Source organism: Oncorhynchus mykiss, chromosome 7 (assembly GCF_057628025.1).
Source record: "Oncorhynchus mykiss isolate SJ-2025 chromosome 7, ASM5762802v1, whole genome shotgun sequence".
Taxonomy (NCBI): Eukaryota; Metazoa; Chordata; class Actinopteri; order Salmoniformes; family Salmonidae; genus Oncorhynchus; species Oncorhynchus mykiss.
Window position 1 is genome coordinate 19504008 of NC_143028.1, and position 20679 is coordinate 19524686.

Here is a 20679-nt window from a genome sequence, read left to right on the forward strand (position 1 = left end):
GTTGATGCCATGAACCTGAAATTTTCAGACCAACCATGTGCTTGCCTGAAAATTCTCCATGGTCCTTTGTGAAAGGCACATTTGTTTTTGTAGAAGGAATAATTGTCGTTGAATCATGCCAGAGCTGTAGGCGATCAGTCGAATTTGAACGGTTGGAATACTGCAGCTGTCCATATCAATGCCAGAAGCAGCCTATATTCTGATTATTTAAAAATGTGTTCCAAAAGGTTTCTTTGGCTGTCATTATAGGAGAACCCTTTTGGGTTCCATGTAAAACCCTTTCCAAAAAGGCTTCCACCTGGAACCAAAAAGGGTTCTCCTATGGGGACAGCTGAAGAACCCTTTTGGAAACCTTCTTTCTAAGTGTGTACTTGCTTATAGCCATAAGGCTGTAATGGTATTCCAAACATGCCTTGCAAAGCAATCAGTAAAACCCAGGAAGTCATGGAAAATCAAGTTGTAATTTGGTTACTTGAAAATAGATTGCATGTGCCCCTCTCTTTCTCTCAGTCTCTTTGTGTGTGTGTGTGTGTGTGTGTGTGTGTGCGCACTCCTGTGTGCGTGTGTGTGGGTCTATGTATGGTTTAGGGAGCAGAGACAAAATGGGAGTTAGTGGCCAATGTAGAATTGCCATTGTGTTCTAATACAATCTGACTTCCCCTCCTGACCTGAGATATTCCTCTCTCTAGAATAGATTACCAGGCAGGCAAACCGAGGGCATTGTGGGCTGAGAGAGAGAGGAAGCCAAAGGAGGAGAGGAGGAGGGGGAAGGGAGGAGGCTATTGGAGGGCTGCCGGGTGCTGGGTATGGTAGGAAGGACAGGCCACAAGTGATGTCTGGTATTTCTTCCACTGCCACCATTCTTAAGGCTGCATTTCTGCCCGTGGTCTGTCTAGTAGTCTCCTACATTACAGACAGCTGCTCTAGCTCATCAGCCTGAGGTCTGTGCCCTCATCTACTCCGTCCGTCCTCGAAGTCTGCATCACCAGTCCCTCTACCCTGATCTCTGCCAAGGATTGAAAAAAGGGAAAGAGAGGGAAATAGTCATTATAGTTGATGAAAACATTTCAGTTTTCTTAAAGTTGAAAGATTCTGTTTTCTTCCGCTGATCATTGACGGATAGTGGATTTGATCCCTCAACACATCAAGCCAACTGGTGATAGACTCAATTTTCTGCCTCAGGGGAGAGAGATAAACAGTTTTCTGTTTGGACTCTAGAAGAGAGACTCGACATTGGGGGACAAACCCAGTCATCTTTAGCCAGGACACTGAAAGAGACTAAGTTTTCTGCTTTACCCTGACAGACACAACTTTCTGTGTCAAGACAAGACATGACGAGGAGTCTTCTGTCTGAACAGAGACACACAGCCTAGAAAGAGAGACCAAGACTTGGATTTCACCCTCTCAGGGACAGCTTTTTGCCTTAATACTGAAACTGAGACTACGACTGCTCTACTACAATATTCCTTAGCCCTAATATTGAGAGTCCTTCACTTTTTCTTCCCTGTCACCTGAGCACTGAGAAAACCTTTCTGCATTTTCATTTTTAACAGAAAAGGAACCAGCCTGGTCTAAGCAGCTGCATCTCAGGTAGAGTAACTGTGTGTGTGTGTGTGTGTGTGTGTGTCAGTCAGTCAGTCAGTCAGTCAGTCAGTAAAAAGTACCCAATTGTCATACTTGAGTAAAAGTAAAGATACCTTAATAGAAAATTACTCAAGTAAAAGTGAAATTCACTCAGTAAAATACTACTTGAGTAAAAGTCTAAAAGTATTGAGTTTAAATATACTTAAGTATCAAAAGTAAATGTAATTGCTAAAATATACTTAATTATCAAAAGTAAAAGTACAAAATATTTTTATTCCTTATATTAAGCAAACCAGACAGCACCATTTTCTTGTTTTTTAAATATACATATAGCCAGGGGCACACACAAACACTTATACATAATTTACAAATGAAGTATTTGTGTTTAGTGAGTCCGCTAGATCAGAGGAAAAAGGGATGACCAGGGATGTTCTCTTGATACGTGTGTGAATTGGACCATTGTCCTGTCCTGCTAAGCATTCCAAATGTAACAAGTGATTTTGAGTGTGAAGTGCACAAAATACATGATTTTCTTTAGGAATGTAGTGAAGTAAAAGTAAAAGTTGTCAAAAAATATAAATAGTAAAGTACAGATAACCCCCAAAAAATGTACTTAAGTAAAAATACTTTAAAGTACTAATTAAGTACTTTACACCACTGGTGCGTGCATGTACTGTATGTGTGGATGCATGTGTCTGTGCATGCCATGGACAATGCATACAACTTTACATTAGCAGTTTCTAAGCCAGCATAGATCTGCAGCATCTGCTGTGACGTTGAACGATTAAGCCTCGTTTTGTTAGTACTGAAATATTACCCGACCTGCCAGATGAATTTGAGATCTAAAGTTCACTCTTTCAGACCAAGGGATTGCAGCCTAAACATATAAAAGCAGTTTATAGTCAACTGCTCTGGCGTTGCCTCCAAAGACAAAAAACCTCCTTGTCCCTTAGACTTCTCGTTTGTGCTGCTGGTGATCATGCTAGCAGCACCGAGCAGATTCGGATGATAAACCAGAGAGCACATGCAAGATAAGTGACGTGAAATCGAGCCCGAAAATAAAACAAACATGACATAAAGGAAGGAAAAGAGCGGCAAGCCAAACAATATAGAGAGCAGGAGAAAGTCAACACAGGGAAGTCATACTTTCTCAGAGCTTGGACTATTGTTAATAATAATGGGTTATCCTTATCCTGATGTAATATCTTAATATTACATTGTCCTGTGACCTTGAGGCGAAATGTGGCCAACAGTATTCAGTGGGCTTCGAGTGACATGAAAGGATGGTGTTGGAGCTGAAAAGAAAGGACATGATGTCAACTCTGAGACATCCACAGTTAGATGGTGCTGACGCCTTTACACACACGACATATACCTTTCTCATTAACCTTTCGTAGGAGCAGTTGACTTTAGACACTTAAATAAGTCGCTTGATAAATAATTAAGCTTCGAATGACTAGTGGCAATTACCAATATGCGGCGTGGTAAGTGCCCATATCGTTTTTAATAACAAAAACCCTGAACACTATGAAATACAAAAACAATAAACGAATACGTGAAATGACAAAACCGAAACGGTACCGTGTGGTGAAACACACAGACACGGAAACAAACACCCACAAACAAACAGTGAAACCCAGGCTACCTAAGTATGATTCTCAATCAGAGACAACTAATGACACCTGCCTCTGATTGAGAACCATACTAGGCCGAAACATAGAAATCCCAAAATCATAGAAAAACAAACGTAGACTGCCCACCCCAACTCACTCCCTGACCATACTAAATAACGACAAAACAAAGGAAATAAAGGTCAGAACGTGACAAATGGTCTCAAGTAGTCTCTTAAAAGTAAATAAGTAAAAGGGACTGAACGATTCAGGAGGAGTCCATTACCCTCATTGGCCAGACTTCTAAAAGTGTAGTAAAGTGTGGATTTGCGTATAGACTATAAGGATAGGCTAAAGATGATCCAAACGTCCAAACCCTTTAGTCTGTAGCTCCCAGGTGGCAATAACTGGGAGTAAATGGTGTGTGTGTGTGTGTACCACAACATAACATAACAAAGTCATGGCTGCTTTACTCTGCAATTACAGCACCTCTACGGAAGGCTATCATTCAGGTACCAAACTTTAGTAAACCCTGCTGGAGAGAGAGTTCACCTTTTTGACGTTTCATCTCATTTTCTACTTTCAAATGTGAACTATCCCTGATGGGAAGATTTTTCATTTGTGACTAACTGGTCTGTATGAAGATTGATTATGTTAATCATAACTTTTTTTTATGAGCAGTGTGGGAAGGCAAAGGCCCCAGTGGACTGTCTCCCCTATTTCAAATGAGTCAGGGAGCTAAGAGTCAAGTCTGCTAGGAAAACATGAGTCCAAATCATCTATCTTGCTGTGACTGACCTAGAGGGACCATACTGTATGTATGCATTGACCTCCAGGAATGTGGAAATAGTGTTTGGTGTGGAGCGTACAGGAATCAAGCCACATTGTGTAGATCTAGACGACATGGGTGTGCGAATGATTTAATTAAAAATATATAATATATATATATATATATATATATATATATATATATATATATATATATATATATATATATATATTTAACCTTTATTTAACTAGGCAAGTTAAGAACACATTCTTATTTACAATGACTGCCTAGGAACAGAAAGGAGCATAAGAGCGAGAACAAGAATGATAAGGGAGTCAAGGAGCTTTGGGACTGTCGTTATTTGGTTAACACAGACACGAGACAAAACGTAGAAAAAATGATTTCCTTTTATCACAGAACAGAAAGAACCACACTGTCCTCTCCTATCAGGTGTCCCAGAGTGTTTTCAAGGTATTTACCCCCGGTATTTACCCCCTTCTCTCTCCGTTCAACAGCTGCCCTCAGTGTCACCAGCACAGAAACTTAATTACCACAAGGGACATTCCCATTTAAGTCAATGTTCTGTGTAGCCATGAGTGTGAAATTGCCGTGGACTGACGGGCTTTGTCCATTCTAGTTTTCCTATTTATATGGACTTCAGACAAGCACCAAGCACTGTAAAGCGAGCATCATTGTTCTCCTTTCCGAGGTTAACAACAGCAGGAGCAGGACGGAAGGGCAGAGGGAGCACCTTCTTCCTCCCTAAAGTACCCCCAGCTGCCAAGACCCCAGTCAGGTACATTGTCCTGGTGCTGATCTAAGTAAGACGGGGCCTGCAAAGTGCCAACGAGTACTGAGGAAAACCATAATGAGCTGGTCTGGGGTATTTATTTTTAACACTGACAGCAGGACTGCTTGGCCTGCTGGGTGTGAGAAAAAACGATGGAAGAGTTTTTTTCTCAAAGCGCAGAGAGACTGGTTTTCTTGAGTACGGGCGATTTCCTTTTAAGTGCCGTGGCAGTAGGAAATCATATTGTTTGACATTGCTTCCTCGACTGCCTAGGGGGGAGACAGGATGGCGACCAAGACCCCTCAGACAGAAATGCAAAGGGAGGGGCGTTTCTATGGGAAGTGAGTCGGTCTCAATGACTGTTGTCAAAATGTGCACCGGCAGTAAAAAACCATTCCAGGTTATTTTGCCGTGTTTGAATAACCGTTTCTATACACCAATATGGGCCAGTATTATTTCTATTATGTCTTACAACAAAAAAAACGACTTTCCACTCAGCCATAGTTCCCATAACTTGCCTGAGGTCACTGTCATGTGGCCACTAGAGCTTAAATCGTCCTCACACACAAGCTACTGGTCCGCTGTAGATGAAGAAGGGAAACCCTATTGCCCCACTTACCCTCTTCCTCAGACACACACACACACATATGCATGCACGCACGCATGCACACACACGCACACACACACACACACACACACACACACACACACACACACACACACACACACACACACACACACACACACACACACTGTCTAATCAACACCCTCACTTGAGCTTAAAGAGCACTGATGCTGCAACTCCATACTTTCCATTGGTCCTGCCCTTCAGGAGAAGTGAGGGAGAAAGAGGGGGGAAATGCTACAACGTTACAGTAACACACCGTCTCGTCTAGAGAGAAAGACTGAGGGTCTACACAGTCTGGAGTAAATACAACCTTCAGTGCCAGATGGATTTTAGTCGAAGGAAGGTTCAATGTCTCTGCTGGTAAGACTGAACACAACTTCTTAGGAGTGAACACAACCTTAACTTGAACCACTTAGTCTGTACAACGGTAATTATCATACTGCATAGTTTGTCAAACATCAAGCTTGCATAGCTGTCTTTTTACATAAAGGTTTTCACTGTGTGCCTACTGTATGAAACGAAGTACTATGAAACGTTGTTCAATAGACCCTACTTAGTTTATCCTTTGTTTGAGTGTGAGTGGGGGAGTCTGGAGTACACACTACTGTACTGTCTGTGCTCACGGAGGCGATGTGGAATCGCCAGCTAGTGAGCTGTGTGTGCTAGTAGTGTTCAACATAGAAGTAGCTGTTTCCTTTGCTCTGCAAGGGCCAGGGCTTTGGTACCGGGGCAGGTAACGCTGCTAGTTCTAGTGCAGATGTATATGCGCAGAGAGAAGAGCTGAGAGTAGAGTTCATGGGGTGATGAAATGGTAAAGCTCCGGTGTTCATAAGTTAGACCTAAACAACCACCAAGACTTTCCTAGACTAGAAATAATATAGTTCTTTACTGTATATTGTCATGTGACCATATGACGTCTGTTATTGGAAATTGCTTTTGAGGGAACGGGTTCTTTGGAAATGTCTTGACTCAGTTCTGAGACTGATTAATTTCTATCAACAGAAACAAAGTGCATTGATTTATTCGCTCTTAGCTCTTTATACATGTTTTACATCTTACCAGTCACCACTTCCTTATTATACCTTGTTTGTTTTTAATGTGTCAAGAAACATGCACCACCAATCTCTGGCCAAAGGAAATGTAAATCAGTATGTCTCACTCTTTCCCAGGCTAAGTAATGCAAAGATAAGCCCCGTGACATGTTTATTTCTGTGTTTCTGTTGACTTTAGACTTCCTTAAAACTGACATCCGATTTCCCAGATTGCTGGGCCAGGCAGGCAGGGCTGTGGGAACATACTTGGCTCGAACTAGGTCAGTCTACTGAGCCCACTGTGGACACGCAGGGAGAAAAGTCTATTAATATACCCACTCCACAGCCCCAAATACATCGCCTGGTACAATACAGCACAGCATTGCTCAGTACGGTACAGTACAGCATTACTCGGTACAGTACAGTAAGGTACTGTACAGAGCAGAGCAGCTCAACACAGCACAGAATACTTTGGTGTAATGGAGAGAAACTTGGAAACCAGTCAAATAATAACACAAGTCAACACTGCATGACACAAGTGAATTAAGTGCACTTTCATTCAATGCAGAAACGTCATTCATTTATCTATAAGCGCAGTAGATCGTAGTTAACGCGGTCCCAGATCTGTTTGTAATGTCTTGCCAACTCCTACCCTCAATGGCATCCCAGTGACCATTGGCATTGGAATGACAACGCAAACAGATCTGGGACCAGGCTAGATGGTGACTGTTCCCTGACTGCTCTACTCTCTCCCAGGCCGTTCCAGAAGTGTGGTGTGTGACGGGTGATGGCCGACTGGAGTCTCCTGGGCAACTTCTTGGAAGAGGTGCAGGAGCACTCCACGTCTGTGGGCAAGGTGTGGCTCACCATCCTCTTCATCTTCCGTATTCTGGTCTTGGGCACGGCCGCCGAGTCGTCGTGGGGCGACGAGCAGGAGGACTTCACCTGCGACACGGAGCAGCCCGGCTGCGAGAACGTTTGTTACGACACGGCCTTCCCCATCGCCCACATCCGCTACTGGGTGCTGCAGATTGTCTTCGTGTCCACGCCGTCGCTCATCTACATGGGCCACGCCATGCACACGGTGCGCATGGAGGAGAAACGCCGGCGCAAGGAGCAGGAGGACCAGGGGGGAGGTGACGGGGAGGAAGGTGGAGGGGAAGGCGGAGAGGAGAAGCATTATCTGGAGCACGGGGAAGAGAAGGGGGGAGAGTGCGGGAAGGAGGGCAGCGGCATGGGCCGGGTGCGTCTGCGCGGGGCGCTGCTGCAGACTTACGTGTTGAGCATCCTGATCCGGACGCTAATGGAGGTGGTCTTCATCGTGGTGCAGTACATCCTCTACGGGGTCTTCCTCAATGCCCTGTACGTGTGCCACAGCCGGCCCTGTCCACACCCGGTTAACTGTTACGTCTCGCGGCCCACGGAGAAGAATGTGTTCATCGTGTTCATGCTGGCCGTGTCGGGCGTGTCGTTGTTTCTCAGCGCCGTGGAGCTCTACCACCTGGCCTTTAAGCAGTGTCAGAGGTTTCTGAGGAGGAAACGACAACAGCAGCAACAGCAGCAGCAACAGCTGCTACAAGGACGCACGCCTTCAAGCGCTACGGTCATCACCGCTGAACCTGACAGCCCACCCCGTCCATCCATGCCCTGCACCCCACCCCCAGACTTCAGCCAGTGTGTTAGCTCTTCCCCTCACACACACCCCATGCATTCCCAATCCCACCCCCATCCTAGCTGCCCCCCTTTCAACAACCGGCTGGCCCACCAGCAGAACTCAGTCAACATGGCCACTGAGCGCCACCGTGTTGTCCACAATGACCTTGAAACGGAAGACTTCCTGCACGTGACCTATGAGGGGCACGCCGACACGCCCAATGCCTGCACCCCGCCCTCTTCGCTGCTCCAAAATGGCTTCCAAAATGGTTTCCTGAAGGACAAGAGGCGTCTGAGCAAGACCAGCGGCTCCAGTAGCCGTGTGCGACCCGATGACTTGGCTGTATAGCTCCAATTCCCAACACACACACTGTCCCTGGATCGTTTCAAACACACACACACACACTCAAGACTGGGATGACTATTACTCATCTGTTGTGGGGGACTAATTGGAACACTGCATGGCACAAGTCAACGAAGTCACAAAGTATCACAAGTCATGAAACGGAATACTCGAACTAATCAAGCAGCTGTAGAGGGGTTAGTGCCTTCATATTTAGCCCTCAGGACTAATCCACTAATGTGACTGTCTGAGACCTCGGTCTGACTGCATCCTAAATGGCTCCCTATTGCCTGTGTAGCGCACTACTTTAAACCAGGGTACATATAGCTTTGGTCAAAAGTAGTGCACTATATAGGGGAATACGGTGCCATTTGAGACAGAGACATTGACTCTGACTGCGGTCGCGGAGTCTCTCCCTGAGAGACAGGGGGGCCTTGTGCCAGACCTGAGAATGAGTGGGTCACTGCCACACTATCAGCTTTGTGACACTGACTGGCTGCTGGGGACAGCTAAGTGGGACAGATGACAGCCAGTCTGTCACTCAGAGAGAGAGAGAGAGAGAGAGATATGTGAAGGACGGCTGCCTGTCAATGACCCACAAACTTACGCTTAGACGAACGCTCTGCGTGTGTAAGCTTGCTCTCTCTCATGCATGCACACAAACACATACACACACACACACTTTATATTTACAGAGGCACGCAGACACTTTCGTTGGCATACACAAACACAAACACACCATGTGAATCCTGATGTTGTCATCACTTCCCACCAGAGATCCAATAGGACCTACAGGAATGACCCATGGGATTAAAAAAAAAAAATGGTGTACTTTGTATGGTTAAAGAGAGACAGACAAAACTACAACCTATTCTGATAAGGGCTTTATTTATGTGGAGCCATCATCGGTTAAAGCAGACGTCCCAAGCTTCCCAGGGTGTGGGGAGGACTTAGTTCATAGTGCATAGTTCAGATACCCTGACTGACCTGGTGCCCCGTTTCCCAAAACCATCTTAAGGCTAAATTCATTGTTAGAACATTTGTTGGAGCATCATTATATCTCAGAGCTGTTTCCCGAAACCATCGTTATCTACTTTGCAATTGAGAAACGCTCGTAACCTAACGACGGCCTCGGACAACTCCTAGAACAGCGAAGCGCGTCGGATGCTTTTTCCGCCCTCCCTCGTCACTTTATACACATAAATCTCTGCTAAACATGGAATCACATGGTTTATATGTCTCTGTGACGCCGATAACTTCAGAACAAAGTCGACTCGAAATACAAAGGTGCCAATGTGTTTGCAATTGATACAAACAAGCGACAAATGCAAATATGCTTTAAATGAAAACCCGACATGACTGCATTAAAATATAAACAGTAGTCTGTAGGCCTATTTCAATCATATTGAAATACATTTCATGTTCAATCAATTGAGTTCTATTTTGTTCAGGGGCACAAATGTGGTTTTAGAAGTGGGGAGGACATAAATATATATATATATATGTTTATCCAGTCAGATAAACACTCCAAAAATGCAACTTCAGAATGTGTGGGGGACATGTCCCCCGTCCACAGTGAAAGTTGCACCCCTGATTTTGCTACTGTCAGTATTCGTCTCAACATATTCCCTGATGTGTGCGCAATGATGTGCCAAATCGGTGATTTGGTGCATTTTCATTGGGTAAGCATTATTCATAAAAACTGCCTCAATGGGAGCTGATCCGTTGTCAGTATTGTGAAATAATTATAATGTTAAGGAAATATTTGAATGGAGAAAGCTGATCCGAGACCAGCGCTCTTTTTCTTTAGAGCCTATCAGTATCAATGCTCCAACGACGCACTTTGCGACCGTTCTCTCTGTGTGGTATTTTGGCAGACGCATGTTACATCTTCCTTCGGTCGTTGTAGGACAGATGCATCATTAAAACACTCATAAGCCTAAATTCCATTGCTATCAGAAAACCGGGCAGAGACCTTGACCGCGAATCTTGCCTAACGAGTGCCTGTCTATTGTCAAGGAATGACCGTTTTAGTAAGCCAGAAAGGAATTCTCATTTTTGGAAAGGCATTCCCTTTCAGAATTAGCAAACAGAAGAACTGATTATATATATATATATCTGTGTGTCTTTTTAAAAAATCTCAGATTTACGTTTTGAAATGTTTAACTAAATCTAAATACGAATTAACAAAAAAATGTCTAGCTAATTTAACACGTCTTCGTTTAATGTGAATTATATTGTATTGGGGTGGTGTCATTGCGATCACATTTTTGTCAACTTTGCACTTTAGCAAAAGGCAATGTGAAAATCTATGTATCTTTAGTTTTACAAATGTTTTCATGTTAATTTTGTGTATAAAAGTATATATTGTCTGCCGTTAAAAACACATTTACCCGTGACACATGATAGGAATTTGCAAGCTGTTTTATCTACTCATGTTTCAAGTAGAGCGATTCTATTTTGCACACTGTTGACAACGTTCATTGTACTGTATATTGACTGTGTACGGTAAAGACCACTGATTCTCTTCGCATTAAGACAAAATGTCAAACGAGCACAAACTCAATATATACATCCCATATGTACCATGCACTGTATTTGACTGATATTTTCTAACCTATGAACACACCTCATCTGAGATATATTCTTTAACTGGCCTCTTATCGAGCAACAGGGTCAATCATTTGTTGAGTTTCAGTATCAGTTTCCATGCTTTTATAACCCCTCGTTATAGCCATATTTAATCTGTGTGTATAAACCAGAGGCATGAATGCCGGCCTTCACAGCTGCAGGACACACTTACCCGCTCTAAAATTAGTCGAGGGCAAAGCCCCCTTGGCCAGGCTGAGGACCAGGCTGTTCTCTGGAATGCTGGGTAATTATAGTGCCTTGGTGGACATTCGGAGCCAGAGGAAACCTTGAGAACTGATTCCCAGCGTTTATAAGTTTTGAGAATAGGCTAGGGAACTATTCCCAACGTTTCCCAGGGCATGGTCTGGATGGGAGCCAAAGAGAATTCCCTGGGGGTTCGTTAACTTACATACAATGTGCATGTATGGACATTCAATGGAAATAGTCTCAATACCTGTGCTTGAATTCACAACGTATCTCAGAGTAGCAGTGCCGATCTAGGATCAGTTTAACCTTAAGTTATAAGAGGGGGGACCTGATCCTAGCTCAGTACTCCGACACTGAGGAATACGGGCCCCGATTGTATAGTTATCATTTTGGCCTGATACACTTGAAGCATTATTTCAACACGGGAGTAAAATCAGTTGCCAACACCAGTCTGTCGGATATTGCTGAAAGTTCCAATCTTCAAAAACAAAAAGGGTTTAACAATGCACTAGGCTCTATTGAGCAGTAGTTCAACCAGGTAACCCTGGGGGTGCTTCGCCTATCCACAGGGAATACTCGAAGAGACTCAAAAGACCATAGGCTTACTAGTGAAATGGACACGGGGGGGGGGGGGGGGGGGGGGTACTTCAGGGAACAAAATGTGCTTGGGGGTACAGTAACCCAAAAAGTTAGAGAACCACTGGAGTGGAGTACCACAACAGGAGAGTTGTTGGCATTGGGCCCTGGAACTCTAAGAACAGGATGTAAGCACCACTGACCAGGGTTTCTCCACTAGGTGGCCACATTGCTCCATACAGTTGTGAGGTCCATTGCAATCGACACAAAGGATTTTTCCGTATAGTTGATGGAAAATGACATTAATCATACGTCGATGACGACTCCAAAAGGTGTGATTGACTGGTGTGCCAGGGGGAAAACAGTATACGACACAACAGGCCACTTGTATACCAAACAATAGATTTTATTTGTCTTCCAACACCACAGCCCTGTACCAAATTCAATGGAGTCGCATGACAAATGTGTTAACACAGGAGAGGCAGGGACACAGATACAACCCATGACCTCATTTTCTGTTGTTTTTTTTGCATGACATTTTTGTTTTTAAAAGAAAATTCTGCAAAATTTCATGGTCACCCCTCCAAGTAATCCAGACATGGTTAAGGCTGCTTCTTCTTCTCTCTCCTCTCTGTACTCCTAGCCTAGAAGGGTGAGAGCAGAGGCTTTGCTTACTGCCGTGTCCGTTTGTCCGTCAGGGCTGAGAGGGGTTTGAGGTGTGACAGACATCACCCAAACCCATATCCAATTCTAAACCAGGCCTCATCAGCACCTCACTGCGTATGCCAGAGAATCACCCCTCCTACCAAGTGTTTTTTTTTACAAAAAACGGGAGAAAAGAAAACGCTTTCTTTACAGTTAAATCATGTTTGTGCTTTCTTTTAATAATACTATCATCTGTATGAGGTCATCGTTTGGCATATCATGTAGAGTAACAAAGGAAAATGCAGTTTTTAAAATACTTTGACCCCCCCCCCCCCCTACATGGTAAACAGCATTTCAGAGTGGGAGTTGCAGCGGCATTTGGCTACCCTACCCCCACCCCCCTCTCCACACCCCCACCCTCCTTTACAAAAGAAGATGGGAAAACAAACTAGAAGTCACTAGTAAAATCCCTTTAACAACACAATTACAGTACGCAAATACAAAGAGCATTGAATCTGTGGAGGGTCGTGATGAGATGAGATGTAAACATACAGCCAAAAAAAAACAAAAAAAACAAAAGACAAAAAAAAACGGTGACCTTTTTGTCTGTTCATTCAGTTCATTGTGTTTTTAATGCTTCATTGTTCTTTACATTTTGTAGTTTAGCTGTTCTTATAACAACAGTACAACTACGGACCTCTGGTCCCGGGTCATCCCTCGAGTTTTTAATGAAGGGGCCCATTTCCTATCCGCCCGTTGAACACCGGAGCTGAGACTCGTGCCGTACATTCTGCGTTTCCCCAAACAGAGAAAGATCAGTCCCCTCTGAAATGGTGTACATCCGCCTTCCCCTCAGTGGAACACGCTGCAGTTGCACCACCACACCCGACAGACTGCTAAAACAGCCCAAAAGTGTCTCGGGATGTGTGAGTATGTGCCAGAATGAATGTATGTGTCCCCAGTCCACACAACAAACGCCTAAGAGAGCACAAGTCTCATTTGTATTCCTTTGTTTACGCAGGTTCTAGACTCCTAGGTTCCGAGTAAGGTCTTTAGTTTCTACTTGGCTGTAGCAGCTCAGAACATGAGGTTCCCGGGGTTTCCGGGACCAGGGTTGAAGCCCATGCCCATGTCCCCTGCCATGCCGCGAGGCCTCATCTGAGGCGGCATCATCATAGTCTGCTGGGGGCCACCCATGCCGTGGAGTGACATCATCATGTTGGGCGAGCCCACGGGGCCCGGGTGATTGTACATGGGCCCCCCCCTCTCTTTAACCTGCATCATCCCCTGCCCAGGTCCTCCCATCATGCCCGGCTGCTGCCCCGGCGACAGCATCCGGTGCTGGGGTCCCATCATGCCCTGGGGAATGAAGCCGGGGTGGCCCGGGTGTGGCTGCCTCATGGGATTGTGGCCAGGGTTCCCCATTGGCATGTCTTGGGGCCCCCCCATGTGGCCAGGGCCCGACGGACCCCCCATCCCCTGCATGGGCATCCCCATCCTGGGGTTCCCCTCCACCATCATTCCCTGCATATGGGGAGGGAAGCCCTGGGGGCCAGATTGGTGAGGAGGTTTCACCCCCGGGCCATCGCCTCCGCGGGGGAAGTAGGACAGAGTCTGGCTGGGCTTTTCCGATGGGATAATCCGGGAGAGGTCAAACTCTGGCATTCCGGTGGCTCCTGTTCGCATGACCTCGTGGAGGTCGTTATCATTGTTGAACATGTTGAAGTCCTGGCCTCCTCCAGGGGTGTTGGGTTTACACAAGCCACCCGGATCCCCACCGGGGCCCATGTTGCCCATTCGGCCCATGGGGCCCCCCTCCACCTGGAAGCCCATGCCGTGAGGGAAACCACCCTGGGGCCCGGGGCCGTTGTGGGGGAAGGGGACCTGCTGAGGAGGAGAGTGGCCAGGGGGGAATCCCTGGCCTCGGTGGGAGAAGCCCATACGGCCCTGAGGTATCATCTGAGGGTTGCCCATCCCTGGGTCCTGCCCGCCAGGCATCATCATGCCGTGAGGCCCCATCATGCCCGGCCCCATGGGCCCCTGGTGTGGTCCCCCCATCGGGTTGGGCGAGGGCATCTGGTTAGGCATTCCGTGGGAGAGGGGCTGGGAGCCCATGGTGTTCATGCCCATGGGGCTGAGAGCGGGCATGGGGCCTTGTGACGTGGGAGCCATCATGCGGTTGTGGCCCGGGTGGTGGTTCATTCCCATACCTATAGGAGGCAGCAGAGAGACAAGGCAGGGTGAGATCACTAGATTCAAACCATAAAACAAAGAGCAAAAACATTAAATGCTTAACCTCTCTTGGGTAGGGGGCAGTATTTTGACGTCCGGATGAAAAGCGTGCCCAAACTGCCTGTTACTCAGGCCCAGAAGCTAGGATAATTGGTAGATTTGGATAGAAAACACAAAAGTTTTTAAAACTGTTAAAATTATATCTGTGAGTATAACAGAACTGACATGGCAGGCAAAACACCAAGGATGAGAGCGCGTTCTTTGTTTTTTTCTCCGGTAAAGACTAAGAATTCTCCGTCTTAAATTTGATCGTTTAGGGTACCTAATGTTTGATTACAAACGTTGTTTGACTTGTTTGGAAAAGTTTCTTAGTAATGTTTGGGAATTATTTTGTGTGCATTTTGATGGAGGGAAATTTGGTGGATTATTGACTGATGACAGTTTTTATGGACCATTTGTGATGTAACTGGGACCTTTTGGAGTGCCAACAGAAGAAGATCAAAGGTAAGGCCATTTTTTATATCGCTATTTCTGACTTTCGTGTCGCACCTGCCTGGTTGAAATATGTTTTCATGTGTTTGTATGTGGGGCGCTGTCCTCAGATAATCGCATGGTTTGCCTTTTTGAAATCTGACACAGCGGCTGGATTAACAAGAAGTGAAGCTTTATTTTGATCTATTACACTTGTGAGTCTATGAAAGTTAAATATTTATAATACTGTAGTTTAAATTTCTTGCCCTGCAATTTCACCGGATGTGGGCCAGGTGGGAAGCTACCGTCCCACCTGCCCATGAGAAATTATAAGCATACACTTACACCTTCGTATAGTGAATGTTCTAGGCTCCAGGGGTATGTGTAGAAGAAAATTGGAAAGGTGCAAATTTGGATACAGATATGTATAGGTATTTATGATTTGTGATGCGTTAACGGAAAATGGCCTGGTCTAAACAGCTACCTCTCTGTGTGTGTTTTGTATGCTAAATATAACCAACCGCATGTTGGAGTTCTTACCAGACATGTTCATGGGTGGCAGGTTCGGTGAGCGGGCCGGTGGCGAGTCGTCGTCCGAGCTCGCCACCGTTTTGATGGCGTCGTGGTAGAGGGGCGTGGAAGTGGGCATGGCGAACTTGGACATGCGTGACATCATGATGGACAGCGGGTTCTGAGATATCGTGGGCTCAGGGGGCAGGGCGTAGGGGCTGCCAGACGGAAGACTGGAAGCACTACTGGAAGGGGGTGCTGTGGTGGGACCATTCCCTCCTGAAGGGGAGAGGGAGAGGATGGAGAGAAGAGGGAGAGGAAGAGAAGGGGAGTGAGAGAATACGGAGAGAGAGGAGAGATCAGATACATAAATATCCACTGTATCTTCTTATGCAGAGCACACGTAGGGCTGAATCCTAATTAAACTCAAGCTTTCACACAAATCTCCCATTGCCTGAGTCTGAGTTAAAAGCACAGATCTCAAGTCAAGATTCAGTCCATAAAGCACAATCTACTAAACTGAATTGATGGAAAGCTAACAGAAGAGAAACTTCTGGGACTCACCTTGCTCCACGTTGCCCATCATGTTGGGTGAGGTCATGCTGAGCGGGGGCTGCTTGTTGTTCTGGGGGATGCCTGGGCTCTGCATGGGGGGCTTGGGAGACGATGTCCACCCTGGGGAGGGTGCCGGGAGCGAGGGTGACTTCATGTGGACGGGAGAGGCTCCGGCCGAACCCATCATGGGGGGAGACTTGATGGAGGCAGCGGCCGCGGCCGCAGCCGAGGGCCCCTGGAGCATGCCAGCCAACTGGGAGGGTGTCTGGGGGGACTTGAGGTTCCCAGAGGGCGAGCCCAGCATGGGGGATTGGACCTGCCTCAGCGTAGGGGACTTGAGGGGGTTGATGTTGGGTGAGTTAGCCTGGATGTCCTGAGGACCCTTGCGACCCCCCATGTTCCTCTGGTTGGGAGGCGGGCCCGAGTTGGGGGGCATGTGGCTGAGGCGACCGTTGCCGCCGTGGTTGGGTCCTCGCTGGTCAGGGCCGAAGGGGGGTTCGACTCTGGGGCACCTAGGGTTCCCTGGCCCGTGAGGCCCCATACCCGGGAAGTGGCGGTTGGGGCCCATGTTGAAGTCCCCTGGGTGCTGCCCCTGGTCAGGGAAGGGAGGCCCCTGCATCATCTTCTGAGGGCCCATGTTCTCTGGCATGGAGCCTCCTCTCATCTTCATCATCTCCTCGGGGCTCATGTTCATGGGAGGCTCCCCCCTCATCTTAGCCTGCATCATCTGGGGGTTGGGCCCCATGTTCATATTCCCAGGGCCCATGCTGAACTCGGGGCCCATGTCCCGGCCCAGGCCCTTGACAAACTCCATCCTGGAGGATGGGCTCATAGGGCCAACATCGCCAGGCATTCTGGGAAACATCATGCCTCCTCCGTTAGGGCCGTTGCCGGGGCCGTCCATTGGCCCTCGGGGGCCGTTTCCCCCCATCATCCTGTTCATCTCCATGATCATGCCCGGTGGCAGCCCCATGCCCTGCTTGTCACCCCCAATGCTCTGCTGGAACATGGCCTCCTGCACCGCCTGTGGGTTGGGGAACCTCTCCACCCGACCCCCTGGCCCTACAAACGGCCCCTGTCCGGGCAGGAAGCCCCTGCCGTCGCCCATGTTGGGTCCCATGTCATCGGGCCAATTCATTCCAGGCCGGGGCCCCCTGGGGTTGGGGCCGCCCTCCATACCCGGGTTCATCATGCCAGGAGGGAAGCCGCCGGGCATCCTCTGCATGTGGGGATGCATGGGGCCCCGGGGTCCCATGCTCATCTGCTCTGGGAAGTGCTCGGGGCCCCACATCTCCCCAGCTGAATTGATCTGGTAGGGAGGCGGGGGCCCGCGCATCATGGGGCCCCGGGGGCCTTGTTGGTGCATCATCATGTCGCCCATGGGTCCCCGGTGCTGCATCTGCTCCTGCTTCCTTTTCTTCTCCTCGTAGAACTCCTGCTGCAGCTTCAGCCATGCCATCTGCTCCGGGTTCATCCCTGTGTGATCCCCGTGCTCACCGCCAGGCCCTCCGTGAGAATTCATAGGCGGTCCAGGAGGCGGAGGCCCCAGCTCGTCCGGGGAGAATGACATGTCTCTGAGGCCTCCGGGCCCAAATGGAGTGCCATCGGGCCGGGGCCCCACAGGGCCTCCAGGCTTCCCCAGGCTCTGGGACTGGGCCATCATGGCCTGGAGGGGGCCCTGCTCCCCAGGTTTCTTGGGCCCCCCCTCCATCATGCCGGGGTTGGGCCCAGGAGGCCCGCCTGGGTTGCCCTGCCCCATGGCTACCATGTCTTTGAGGGATAACTCCTTGTCATCGGGGAAGAGCATGCGCTGGATGTCCCGTAGCGTCTGCAGGGAGCGTTCACGGTGCTCCAGCTGCTCCTGGGACAGGCCCTCAGAGTTGTCCCCCATGCTGGACATCAGCTCGTGTGCCAGCTGCTGCTGCTGGGCCGTGAGTTTGGCGTCAGCGCCATTGGGAAGGTCCAGAGAGGGGAAGCCCTGTTGGGATGCCCCAGAAGGGGTCTGGTGGCCGGGCGTCCCTCCAGGGTTGCTGTTAGCGTCGTGGGGCGTGCCGTTCTGGGGGCTTCCACTCTTAGAGTCCATGCCCCCAGACGCGGCCACGTCCTGGAGGAAGCTCCCAGGCTTGGTCCCCTGAGGCTGGGCCTCTGCTGGCTGCTGTTGGCCTGGTGGAGGTGCTTTGGAGGCTTGCTGGTGGTTCTGGTCAGAAGGGTGAGATGACTGCTGCTGGGGGGCTCCACCCAGCTGCTTGGAGTCACCCCGGGGGGGTCCTATCTGATTATTCTACAACACAGGGTGAGGGCGAGAGAGGGATTGGTGGGGTTACCAAAAGTCTCCGCTCACTGACACGTACACATTGAGAGGCTTATCCAAAGCATGCCAGGGTGCATAATTAATATAGCTTCAAAAAATACACAATTTTTTTGATTTGGACAAATATAACATTGTCCGAAACATGCTTAAAGTTTTAACATTATTATATAACATTATATTACCAGATCAACAAGGGCCACAATGCAAATGGTCTGATAACGGCAAAATGGCCGATTTCGATGATACCCCAAATGGTATGATAAATAATAGGCTCGTTAAACGTGGTTTTTGTATTGAAGTGGGTTAGACTTACCACAGGTAGATGGGGCTTGTTGCCCTTGCCGTTGGAGTTGTTGTTCATGTGGAAGGCAATGATGTTGTCCGAGTGGCCTGTGAAGACCGCATCAGCCGCCCTGCAGACAGCGGAGCACACTCATGAGTAGGTGTGTGCGCATGCGTTTCAAACAGGCAACAGGTGGAAGAGGCCCATTTCAAAATCAGGTTAATAAATGAATAATTGAAGCCGATCATCAAAGTCATATTGAGCACAATTGTGAACAATACCCACTGAAGACATTAAACACGTTCCAATGCAAACAGGTATTTTTTTTTCGGGGTAACAATTAGGTACCTTAATGTGAATGTTCTCATGTTTTGTTACTAAAGCACCTTATACCACTGCGACCTGTATGCTCTAGTCGGCTGGCCCTCGCTACATATTCGTCGCCAGACCCACTGGCTCCAGGTCATCTACAAGTCCATGCTAGGTAAAGCTCCGCCTTATCTCAGTTCACTGGTCACAATGGCAACACCCACCCATAGCACGCGCTCCAGCAGGTGTATCTCACTGATCATCCCTAAAGCCAACACCTCATTTGGCCGCCTTTCGTTCCAGTTCTCTGCTGCCTGTGACTGGAACAAATTGCAAAAATCGCTGAAGTTGGAGACTTTAATCTCCCTCACCAACTTCAAACATCTGCTATCTGAGCAGCTAACCGATCGCTGCAGCTGTACATAGTCTATCGGTAAATAGCCCACCCAATTTTACCTACCCCATCTTCATACTGTTTATATTTATTTACTTTTCTGCTCTTTTGCACACCAATACATGACCATCTGATCATTTATCACTCCAGTGTTAATCTGCAAAATTTTAATTATTCGCCTACCTCCTCATGCCTTTTGCACACAATGTATTTAGACTCTCTTTTTTTCTGTGTTATTGACTTGTTTATTGTTTACGCCATGTGTAACTCTGTGTTGTCTGTTCACACTGCTATGCTTTATCTTGGCCAGGTCGCAGTTGTAAATGAGAACTTGTTCTCAACTGGTCTACCTGGTTAAATAAAGGTGAAATAAAATAAAATATAAATAAAAGAAAAAAGAAAACGGTCAAAAAGAAACAAAAAAAAACTCCTTCTTAGCAAAGGGCAATTTCTCAAGCAAGGACTTAGCCAAGACTGTCTGGGAGTGGTCTGAGTGGAGAGGGAAAAAGCTCTTATTGTTCTGTTAACTAAGTTACTGCATGGTGAAATCATGGGCCTTTAAATACATCTGCTTAGCATAGTCCTTGGACCACTCCTCAGAATCCCAGACAAATGGCAAAAGTAATGGACAGAAGATGAAAAGGGAAGGCATCTATACTTGGTTTCAATAAAGCAATAACCACGAAGGACCCTCAAGACGATCAGAAACCATAATCACCCGTCTGCGAATAGGCCACAGCGGCCTCAATTACTCTCTCCAATTACTTCTTCCATTCATGTAGACTAGAGTGCAGAACCTAGAACACCTCCATCCGTCTCATAACATTCCAGCCCGGAAGGTGGTGGCAATGCACCCAATACTGGTATGCACACCACCGTAAAACCCCAATGAGGAAGGAGTCCTCCGTTCACTGCAGCTCAACGATTCAATCCTACTAATCAGTCTTCTGACGAGTCATATCAGCTCTTTTGCCAATGATTGGGCAAAACATCTGAATTGGAATGCCTGTGTAAACACAGCCAATGTGTTCTGGGCGGGAGTTCAAGCAACTATAAATCAGTAATAGCCAGTTGAACTACACAGGTGAACTAAACAGTTGAGCGTTCCATGGTTAGGGGCGAGTGGCAGGGCCTCCTGTTGTCCATC

General features: G+C 47.4%; 2 protein-coding genes across 20 annotated transcripts in view; one reads left to right on the forward strand and one right to left on the reverse strand.

Moving 5' to 3' along the window:
* Window positions 1–704: 704 nt before the first annotated feature.
* Window positions 705–10996, forward strand: gja5b (gap junction protein, alpha 5b). Of its 2 annotated transcripts, none has more exons than XM_021608897.3 (2): window positions 705–1590; window positions 7169–10996. In XM_021608897.3, exon 2 carries the CDS (start codon window positions 7200–7202, stop codon window positions 8412–8414), a length of 1215 nt encoding a protein of 404 aa, XP_021464572.3. In that variant the 5' UTR covers window positions 705–1590; window positions 7169–7199; the 3' UTR covers window positions 8415–10996. The 2 variants fall into 2 exon arrangements, with proteins under 2 accessions (XP_021464572.3, XP_021464573.3); XM_021608898.3 differs by lacking the exon at window positions 705–1590 and adding an exon at window positions 5349–5741.
* A 1211-nt stretch (window positions 10997–12207) lies between these two features.
* Window positions 12208–20679, reverse strand: part of LOC110527549 (B-cell CLL/lymphoma 9 protein) — a 103675-nt gene continuing 95203 nt past the window's right edge. For 17 of the 18 annotated variants that reach the window (XM_036983035.2, XM_036983034.2, XM_090240497.1 and 14 more), the window contains 4 exons: window positions 18860–18959; window positions 16245–18516; window positions 15711–15959; window positions 12208–14677 (listed from right to left, as the gene is read on the reverse strand). In XM_036983035.2, coding sequence (XP_036838930.2) covers window positions 13545–14677; window positions 15711–15959; window positions 16245–18516; window positions 18860–18959 — 3754 coding nt within the window. In that variant the 3' untranslated portion in view covers window positions 12208–13544. Of the gene's footprint in view, window positions 14678–15710; window positions 15960–16069; window positions 18517–18859; window positions 18960–20679 lie in introns of those variants that run through there. The other variant, XM_090240505.1, reaches the window with a different exon arrangement.

Excerpts from the sequence above, each read along its gene's own strand:
- gja5b (XM_021608897.3), top strand. The coding sequence starts at position 7,200 with ATGGCCGACTGGAGTCTCCTGGGCAACTTCTTGGAAGAGGTGCAGGAG.